The 10,820-nt window shown below is 35.8% G+C and overlaps 1 protein-coding gene and 1 non-coding gene across 2 annotated transcripts; both read right to left on the bottom strand.

The window, feature by feature from the left end:
- Window positions 1–3,173: 3,173 nt before the first annotated feature.
- On the bottom strand, window positions 3,174–3,245 carry TRNAT-UGU (transfer RNA threonine (anticodon UGU)). Its single transcript has one exon. It is a non-coding gene; the product is annotated as a tRNA-Thr (tRNA).
- A 1,173-nt stretch (window positions 3,246–4,418) lies between these two features.
- On the bottom strand, window positions 4,419–9,618 carry LOC147869167 (transmembrane 9 superfamily member 2-like). The gene is made up of 7 exons (XM_087326983.1): window positions 9,409–9,618; window positions 8,122–8,162; window positions 7,385–7,952; window positions 7,163–7,300; window positions 6,773–6,929; window positions 5,583–6,067; window positions 4,419–4,774 (listed from the first exon to the last, which is right to left on the bottom strand). Exons 1-7 carry the CDS (start codon window positions 9,567–9,569, stop codon window positions 4,555–4,557), a joined length of 1,770 nt encoding a protein of 589 aa, XP_087183109.1. The 5' UTR covers window positions 9,570–9,618; the 3' UTR covers window positions 4,419–4,554.
- Window positions 9,619–10,820: the final 1,202 nt, after the last annotated feature.

Below are 10,820 nucleotides of genomic sequence, written 5' to 3'. Positions count from 1 at the left end.
CATAACTGGAGAGCAGGGTGTTGAAGGACCTGCAGGTAGGGTGGTTTCGGAGGAGGGTGGTGACGTTCTGGTAGGCGCAGAGGGAGGGGTTAACCATGAAGACCATGGCGATGGTGATGGCGACCATCATCACCATCGGCGGCAGGCGGTGGCGGGATGGCATGGTCACTGATCCTGCCCGCCCCTTGATTTTTTGAATGTATGGCGAACATGCCTGGAGCCAAGATGGATTAATCAAATCAATGAAGAAAGAAAGAAAGAATGAATGAATGAATGAATGAAGAAGGAGACAGGAGGGGGCTTCTTACTCTGTTGAGCTATGGATGTGGTCATGCCCCAACAACTTTGAGTATGCCTAATAAATCCGCGCAGCGGATGAGATCCCATGCGTTCTTTCTTGTGCCAGATTTTGATGCTTTCTTTGGGCCACCTTGCCATGCTCATCACTACTAGAGAGCTCAGGTGTCCCCAGCAGCAATACGGGGTTAACAGTTGTGGAATTGCTTATGCTCGTGACTATGAAGAAATTCTATTGCAATTAATCGCTAATGTGGTCTGATTTGTAACATGTAACATAGTCATGATAGTAGCAAATGTGCCAAAGCTGGTGACCACATAATACCTTTTCGAATGATCTCTACCATCATTGTCACGATCTAATGACTTGTATTGGCTTAGCCATTGAAAATGAGAAGATACAGAAAACAATAGTTAACGTAGGATCTTTCTGAATGTATTCACACATTGTTGTTTAAGTAAAGAAATTTATGTTTGAAGGGTATTTTGGTAAATAGGGCTTGTACATTTGAGTGTATAATTACTTTATAAAGTGTATTTTTTTGGACATAGGGGTAGTTTGGTAAATTTAGAACTTCTAGGGGCATTCTGGTAAATAGGCGAACTTCCAAGGGTATCTTGGTACTTTTCCCTTTCATAAATTTGGAACTTTCAGGGGTATTCTGGTAAATAAACGAACTTCCAGGGGTATCCTGGTACTTTTCCCTATTTATTAATACCCTTATATATATATCTATCTATCTATATATATATATATATATATATATACTGTATCTCACTGATTAATTTAAACCCCTTTTTATGAACTCACATGCTATCATACAAGTTTTGACAGTGAAGCCCCTGGGTGTAATGTATTTATAGACTCTCTATAGTATTAGTATCTATATAGGTTGGACACTTGTTTCTAAGTCAATAACTTGGTAGGAGGTGCCTAGTTGGAACTTAGGTTCTCTCAATTTTATGACATTGTGTGCTATGTCATTGTTGACAGGGGGAGAGAGGGAGGGACTAGAAGGATATGAAATGTACATGCTACCATTGTTTGTACATGAGTTGAAACAATCTTTAGGCTATGTTCTTGTCTCAATAAATAAAAAATCCAACTAACTTAAGAGTTAAACAAGATCCTCGGTTTTAACAGGGTAAAATCAAATTTCTACTAATGAAGAAGATGTTTTATGGGAAAAAAAAAGGGGTAAAATCAATAGAAATAGATTTGTGCGTGAAAACGTCAAGAAAACTAGGTTCAATTTGGGCCTCTAAAGATAGTGGCACATAAACAACCATTTGATCTTGTCTCCATCAAGATAGACTAGAAGAATCAGGTTGGTAGGCATGGTGAAACATCCATGATGTATTCCCTACCAAATACTGATAAGATCTCCACATCATGTAGTGGCACATTGAAGTAACGTAGCAATACTCAACAATAGTCGAGGGATTAGAGTTGGTACATCCAACCTTAACCTTGTTACCAACCAATTGGGATTTCTTAAGCCTAAGTATCCTATATAGGAGTTCAAGCCATTGAAATATACGCGTGGTTTCCATTCGGAACATGGAAATGGTAGATTACTCGATGGTGCAATGGTAGCAAATATTCTAACTACATTGCCATATCACTATTGGTCAAATTCACATAGATCATGCTTCATTTAACCCACAAAATAGCTCAAAACCAAACGAGATAGGTATTGTGAGATTTTATGTGGCCTATATGAGATGATGCTTCATTAATTTTCATTTTCATAAAATTGCTTTTTGACTTACAAACTCTAGTTGCTCATTTTTTTGTGGAGAAAAATGTATTGCATTGAGCCAAGGTGTCAAAATGGCCTAGGTATATGAATAGTGCTGAAAACTTCTACAAGTAACTTATTAGTTCTAGAAATAGATTTGGGAGGCTAGAAAAGTTCACTTACCTTACAAAAATGCAGTTTCCTAGGAAACAAATATTTAGTAACTAACATTGGCCATATGCATAGATGTTATCATGTTTGTATTTGAAAATAGATTCTTAAGTTCAACCCTAGTTACCAAGATCAAGTATGATTGAATGAAACTTCCATACCAAGATCAACCAAGATTGTTAAGTTCATCCATTTTGGTGAGAAGTGGATATTAACTAGCCAATGACATTATGGATTCATGATTTCAGAGATATGATTGAATGAAACTTCCATAGCCTACTAATGAATATTGGTTCTTTGTTTTAATCAACCTAGGTAAACTAGAATATTATTGGATCTTGTGTAGAATTTCACTTTTTATGTGGATGATTGGCACGATAAGTTTAATTTGTAATTTTGTGCATAGTATCAGCATGTCAAGTGAGAGATGTACTTGAACTTTTTTAAGGTATGGACAAGCTCACTCATTTCCTCAATATTTTTATTAGCAAACCCAACCAATCCAAATTTATGAATCCCGTTTCAATTTGTTCACTCCACATAATGGTAGTTGCCATGTGGAAACATTGATAATATGGTGTCATCATAAACTTAAACATGATCAATCCCATGGCCAAATAGATAAGGTGTTAGCCAATGACGCTACATGTTCTACTAGACTCCACCCCCTAAAAGGATTGAGGGTAGATCCTTAGCGTCTCTAGCCAAATGCATATAAACTAGATCTACAATGCAAATTGGGTTAATTTATCACCATCACATGCCAAGGAGAAAGAAGAGGAGAAGGGTTTGTCTGTTAAAGAAATGAACAAGGGCACCAATTCACTTTCCAAACTTTAACATTCTCGACATTTACAATGTCGGCAAGTTTGTTGCGAAAAAGGAAATAAGAGTGATAATTCGTGAAACTTCCAATAATGGAGAGTTAAGAGGAAAATGACCGAAGGTTTAAAAATATCATCGTGCCCCCACTGAGGATCGAACTCAAGACCTTCAGTTTACAAGACTGACGCTCTACCACTGAGCTATAGAGGCGCACACATACGTAATTGTTTTAATATTCTGTTTTATTTATTATTTTATGTTCTTGATAATACAAAAACCTATACAAACTCTCATTGAATATGTGTGATGAATCAAACAAGTATTTGGCCCTACTTTACGATTTTCATTTGTACCAAACCTTTTTTTTTGTAAACTTATTTCAATATATATATTCAAAACCTAAAAAGAAAGAGAATGCAAAAAGAGAGATGGAAGGCAATTAATATTGCAAGAAAAAAGTAAGAAAATATGGGATCCTTGATAGCACATGTTTCTTCAATTGAATACAATAAGGGATTGATTACATGTCCATAAGTGGCACTTATGCAAGCAAATACATAAAATGAAAAAACGAGTTTTACATCCAAGCACCTAATCATTGATGTTGACACATAAATCATACTTAGTTTCCAATTATGTAGGATATTTGCATAAGGACGATCTAGATTGACATGGACAAATTGTTCCTTAGGTCATGGATACAAGTATATAGGCTCTTGTCATTCAATAAACATTGCACCATCAAAGCACTTGTTTTGAATTTCAGAAGATCATATCAGAATGCACCTACCACTAATTTTCAACTTTGTAACTCACCCTAGGTGCATATGATATTTGCGAACACCATTTGAAGATCACATAGTCAGATCGAGTGAATTTGTGCAATTTTCTTCAACATGTCTATCTACGTTTTGTAATCACTCAAAGAAGATTGTTAAAAGTGAATTTGAAGATCACATGGTCAAATGTTCAAATCAAGGAGTGAATTTTGATAAGAGGTTAGTATTATAGTAAATGTAGTCCTTCCATATTAGAGGGGTTGGTATTACAGCATATCATCATTTAGAACACAGTATTGTTGTCTTCAAACACAATCCCTACAAAATAATCGGAACAATTCCGTAAAACTAATCTCAAAGTTAATCGCTCCACTGAAGCTTGTATGAATTTCCATTTGTTGTCACTTATGGATATCATATAGTGAATCTATCGAAATTTATAGCTCTCATTCAATCAATTGTCCTTGTTACACGTGTATGTGCATCCCATCCTCCAAAAGAAATATTTTTACCACTTATGTCAGAATGTAATGATGTCACAATGCAAGAATGTGGAGCACAATCCAGAATTAAGAATTGCATGATGCATCATGACATTTTCAACGAAAAATACAATTTCTAACCAGATAGATTTGTATATGTTTGACTGGAAAATACAATTTCTAACCAGAAGTAGATCTGTATATGATTTGAGCTTCAGAGACTATATAGGTAGATAATTAGACAGATAAATAATCATTTCATTCGCATTTTATCGATCTATAGATATGGCGAACGAAGAGCAAAGAAGCTCTAAATCCCACTGTCCCGAGCATAAGAAAAAATCCATAACATATGCATGTCATGTATCCGAAATAGAAGGATGTTTGCATGAACCCGGTCATATCTGATCGCGCAAAGTAATAGTAAAAACAGTATCCCAGCACAAATAAACCAGTTGAACCTCCACATAAGACCGACCTACAGTAAAAGGAAAAAACACAAAGAAATATGCTTGAATAATCTCTCTCTCTCTCTCTCTCTCTATCTCTTGTAAATCCATGTTTATTATTAAAACAAGATGATAATACAACCTTGCTATCTCCACTCCTTCATTAGTAGCGATATGGCAAGGTAAACCCTCTCAAGTGCTGTAATACTAGATGACATAAATCTACCTCATCTTGGGACAATATCTCCATAAATTGCCAAATCAACTTTCCTTTCAGCCTACGGTGTTGTGGTACCCCACAAAGTCCATCAAACAAGAACTCATCTGTCATGGTTCAGTTAAACCACATCCCCAATACCTACAGTAGTCAAACACCACCTGCAATGATGAGGTGGGTAGAGCTCTAGCACCATCAATGAAAACCCACTTAAAAGGTGACCTCTTTCTCTCTCTCCCCCTCCCCCCGGCCTTCACCAACATGCACTGGCACAGGTTTTTGATGTTATATTATTAAAATTAGACATTAATTTGATCATTGTTCTTCCTAAGCTAAACAGTTTGAAGCAGAAAAGTTTTTATATCTGAAATTTACCTTCACAAGAACAAGAAAAAAGAATCACAAAAAACACTCATCCAATTGGTCCTCAATAGTAGGAGAAAGAAGAAGAAAAAACGCAATGGGATGAACTTGACAAGATAATACGCAAGAATACAAAGAAAAAAAGATAGATCGAAGAACATTTAATAAGGTTACGAAAGAGAAATTTTAATACTAAAGACAAATCACAAGTAAGGATTGTAAATACTGAACTTCAAATAGAACAACTCTTTTCTTACCTCCACCACCACTCATGATCCTCCACAGCTAGTTGGAAATATGTCAAGGCTATGGTTATGAAGGCTGTCACAATGATCAAAATGATAAAGACAATGAAAAGTATGCTGTATATGGTGTATACTTTGTGACCCCAGACACTCGCAAATATATAGTAAAGCTCGATATAAATCGCACTGAATGGCAAGAATCCAGCCATCATCATTTGTGGGATTGTTCCTCTATACCAAGGAAGCTCAGGAATTTCTCTCGGAAATTTTGTGGTTCGACAAGGAGCCTGAAACTCGGACTTGCTGTTATTTCCTGCAATTCCTCCTAATACGAGGAGTGGTGATGTGACCAATGCCCATATAAGAATAATAACAACAATGGTGCCAAAAGGAAGAGCAGCAGTCGAATTGTATGCAATTGCTACCGTGTTTAAGAAACTAAATGTCAAGAACAAGGGTCCACAAAATAAGCAACTTGTGAGTAGCAAATTGCGCACCTGTATATATATGTAGACAAAGTTACGTTTTCAAAAATTAACAAATCACTTATATATCCATATATGCATTCAAAACACTATTTAAGATTTATCTATTTCACATATTGTTTTTTCAAAGATTTTATCTAGTTTGAAAAACTTTTTTGGAAACGATCAATTTGACATATATACTTTCAAAAAAGCCATCAAATTTTTGACACATTCTCAAAACAATCTATTTGACATACAAACATTCAAAAGACAAACAAATTTTTGACACACATTTTCTCACATATTATCAATTTGATATACTCACTTTTTCAAAACTAAATATATTAGAAATAAATTTCCTCTTTTCAAAAAATGGATGTATTCGAAATCATTATTCATTTGTTCAAAAGTTAATATATTTAAAATAAATTTCTTATTTTCAAAAAATGACATATTCGACATTTATTCAATTTTTTCCAGATTGATCTATTTGGCATATACTTTTTCATAAATTCTCGTTTTGCAACATTGCATGAATTTTCATTTTGACTTTTGTTTTCCAAAAATTGTCAATTTGGCACCAATTTTCTCCAAAATTAATTTGTTTGACAGACATTTTTGAAAGTCATCAATTGACATTTGCATTTTTGAAAAAGATGTGATTTAACCCTTAATATTAATCCACAGGTTTCAGAAATACTACAAAATACATCACTAGATAGTAGAAATACTCACCCAGTAGACTCCATCAAACTGTTTGTAGTAAGAAGCTGAATAATAACCTGCAATGCCAGATGTGAGAGCATATATAACCACAAGCGCAGTATACAGTGCACCTCTGTTGTAAGGATAAAAAACACCAACTAGGGCCAGCATGAATATAAAAATTGTTCTGCAATACAGACAAAATTTGTAGAATATAAAGTTACTTTCAATGAATTCTAAACACTAAAATACTAAGTACTAAATTACTAAATGCTAGATCCTAAATACTATTTAGCTTTGGAAATGCTAAATACTAGATATTAAATATTAGATACTAAATAACAAGCCTAAATACTAAATACCAAGTACTAACAGTTCAATGCTAAGTACTAAATTGCTCACGAAGTTTAAGAAACTCACATGGCAAATAGCTGAGAACCACTTCCTAACACAGCACAAAAGAGAGACTTGTGAGTTGGATATCGAAACACATCTCCATGAATATATTTCCATCCAGTTTCCTCTTGATCCTCAGCCGCCTCCTCATCATGGGAATACCTTCATAGAAGATGAGCACTCTATTACACCTCGAAATAAAGTAAATGTCTGTCTCAGAAAATACGAATCCACAAGGACCCTTACTTTATGAAATCGTTTTTCAGCACCCGCATCAAAATGGTTGCAAGGAATCCCGTCAGAAGAAGTACTGTAACACAAGAGTTGACAATAGAGAACCAGTGGATCTCTAGATGCTGAGGAAGGAAAGAATACTTGGAGTACTTCTCCATTCGTTTGTCAAAGGTCGTATCTGTCTCTTTCCACCTAATCGAATACTGAAACTCAACCTCTATCTCTTTATCATCAGTTATATCAACAGCAAACTGTCCATCAGTAGCTACACTAACTTCTATTACTTGATCATCGTTGTACAAGACTTCAAAATGAACATGTGTATAGAGAAGGTACTTCATCTCATGTTCATCTACTTTACCCACAAAACCCCAAATAGGCAAGTCATCATAATACATTTGGAAGTAATAATCGTTCTTTACCGCTTCTCTGAAAGTTACTACATCTTCCTTGGAAAGAGTTTTTTTGCAAAGAGATTCCATTTTTTTGTCTTCTCTAAAGTTCAACTGATACATAGCTTGAACCATGCGGTCTCCATTAAGAACCTCTCCAAGATACTCTTTCTTTTCTGTAAGTTGATCTACAATCAAAGAAGTGTTTGTGATTAATAACAGAAAGATTCAGCAATTTGGGGACTAAAATGTTGTGGCCATTTTTGACATGAATATCTTATTTCTGGCTTAACAATGACTTCTAATCAAGATAATGTGTTCATACAAACAATGTATCAGAAGAATTGAAATGTGTACCTGTTGTACAAAATGGAAGATCAAAGTATCTGTACGTTTCACTGCATTAAGGCATCAAAAAAGAAAACAAGATTTATCATACGCATTGCATAACTTAACTTCACCATTAAGAGCTTTAGTAAGGTTAAATGGCCATTTAGTGTAATTCATCATGCTGCATTGCACCAGACAGTGGTCTTTGAATAGGAGGCTTAAAGCTTAATAATCTAAGTGCATGAACAACCTCAAAAAGTTCAGGAGTAAACTTGAACTTAATGATGAAAGACCAAAAACCCAAAAATCTCAAGCGTAATGAAAAGATCTATAAGCATGAACAGCTTCCGAAACCTTCCATTTAAGGCGAACATCATTGAGCATGAAAAATCCAGAGGGTAAATATATTATTTAAGAGCACGAAAAACCTGAAAGTTTACAGTTTGTATTTAAGAGTATGAAGGAAGAGCCTTCACAAAATTCTCAAGTGTAAAATGATAATCTAAGAGTACGAAATGCGCTGACAGTGCAACACAGCTATCTCAAATGATGAAAAATTTCAAGTGTATGGAAATGTTCTGAGGACACAAAACAACATCAAAACCCAGGATCCAAACAATTATTCATTCATGGCTCTAAAAGCACATTCACACATGAATATGCATGCAAGCATTCCATGTGTATATAAAAAACATTAAACATGGATCCAAAAGCATCCATATATGAATAGTAAAGAGCATCCACACATGAATCTACAACATTTACGCATGGATCAACGAGCATTCACACATGGATGAAAAACATGCATCGTGAATCTTAAAAAGCATCTATACAAGCATTCACACATGAATCTACCACATTACACATGGATACAAAAGAAGTCATATATGCAGCTCAAAGAGCATTCACATCTGGATCTAAACCATCAGCCATACATGAAGCTAAAAGAGCAAGCGTACATAAATCTAAAATGGGCATTCATATACCAAACCACAAGGATTTCCGTATGGATCCAAAAGCACCCAAATGTTGGATCTACAAGTATTCACACATGGATTCAAAAGAATTCTAAACAAGCAACATTTAAGGTGATGATGACCACTTACTTCCAAGAAGAAACGAGCATAGACAGCAAAGAAAGGCTAATTAATTTAAACCATAGATTGAAAACACAAAGCAAAAGCAGGATATACGCAAAGCAAGCTAAATGCTTCTATTGAGGAGGCTGCATGGGGCTCAAGAGGAAGAGGTAGGGAAATAATAAAGATGATGATTATCATAATTGAAGAGGAAAAGATGGTAATGGTTACGTACCTGGGGTTCTGGAAAGGGCCCACCTTGTTGGCATAGAGAGGGACAAGATCTCCAGGAGCATACTTATGATCAGCCTCACTGGCATGCGAAGTTCTGACAGCGATGAGCAGAGACAAGGCGAAGATGAAGATGAAGATGAAGAACGAAGCAAAGACGCCCATGTCTCCCTCCTCCTCTTTCTAGTTTCCTCTCCTTTCTGTCCTTCTACCTCTTCTTCTTCTTCTTCTTCTTCTTCTTCTTCTTCTGGAGAGTTATTGCGTCCCCAAAGTCAGTCTTTAGATCCCCCTCGCCATGGCTCATAAACTCTCAGTGAAAGAATATGACTTATCTACATACATACATACTCTCCTCTGTTTCTTTGTTAGAACTTAGACTTTAGAGTTTGGACTTTGAGAGGAGTGAGAGAATCCATTCATTCATTCCATAATAAATAAAAATGAAGACGAGAAACAGAGAGCGAGAGAGAGAGAGAGAGAGAGAGAGAGAGAGAGAGAGAGTGTGTGTGTGTGTGTGTGTGTGTGTATGTGCCTTTTTACCACATCAATGGGATATGTATGTATGTATGTATGTACATATTATACATAGATTGACAGAGAGGTAATAGTAAATACATATGAGACAAAGAGAAACACACACACACATATAATAAATTTGTAGCCCCCATTTGTTACGGTGTTCACGTGAACATTGTGTTTGTCGGAAAGGGAAAGAGAGAGAGAGAGAGTGTGTGTGTGTGTGTGTGTGTGAGAGAGTACACGCATACCACTCCAGCTCTGTTCCCATCTCTCACCCCATCCTTTCCATTCGCTTCCTTCAGTTTGTGTCGTCTTTCTTTTTTACTGCATCTCCCACACATGTTCTACTATTGTCTCGTCAATTATTGTTGTTGTGTCATGCTCGTTCCTGAACCTTGTCGATACATGCGCCAATTTGTTTGGTTTATGGGCTGAGGGCAAGAGGAGTCGGCTTTTTCTTTTCTTTTTCCAATGTCCTTTTTGCATTTCCTGGACATAGATCCAGGCACGTCAATTTCTGGATGTCCATATCCTCAATCGAACTTCTTATGCTTTGTTAATTCTATCTTCTCGCTCGTCCTTCATTTGTAGATGTCGTGAGCCTTCTACAAAACCTTGTACGCCTGTTTCATCTTCTATCCCATACAATTGACTTTGTCATAGACATTATAATGGTTGAGATTTGGTTTTGTAACTTGTTAAATTGGATGAGCAATATAAAGACTTTCAAAATATCTCTCTATTAGATTTCTACGTATCAAATTGGTTCATGCATGCCCCCGTTAAGGAGTGATTTGCTTAGCATCATTGTGTTTGACGAAATGGTGCTCTTGATCAATTATAGTAATTTGAAACAAATTTCAGCTTGTTGATTGGGATTTTGGATCATGGGAGCAA

The sequence above is a fragment of the Azolla caroliniana genome, unplaced genomic scaffold (genome assembly GCF_043228905.1).
Source record: "Azolla caroliniana isolate FFs.n. ecotype wild unplaced genomic scaffold, voAzoCaro1.0.p SCAF_1, whole genome shotgun sequence".
NCBI classification, from domain to species: Eukaryota; Viridiplantae; Streptophyta; class Polypodiopsida; order Salviniales; family Salviniaceae; genus Azolla; species Azolla caroliniana.
Note: the sequence above shows the minus strand (reverse complement) of the source record. Positions and strands in the feature narration are given on the sequence as shown.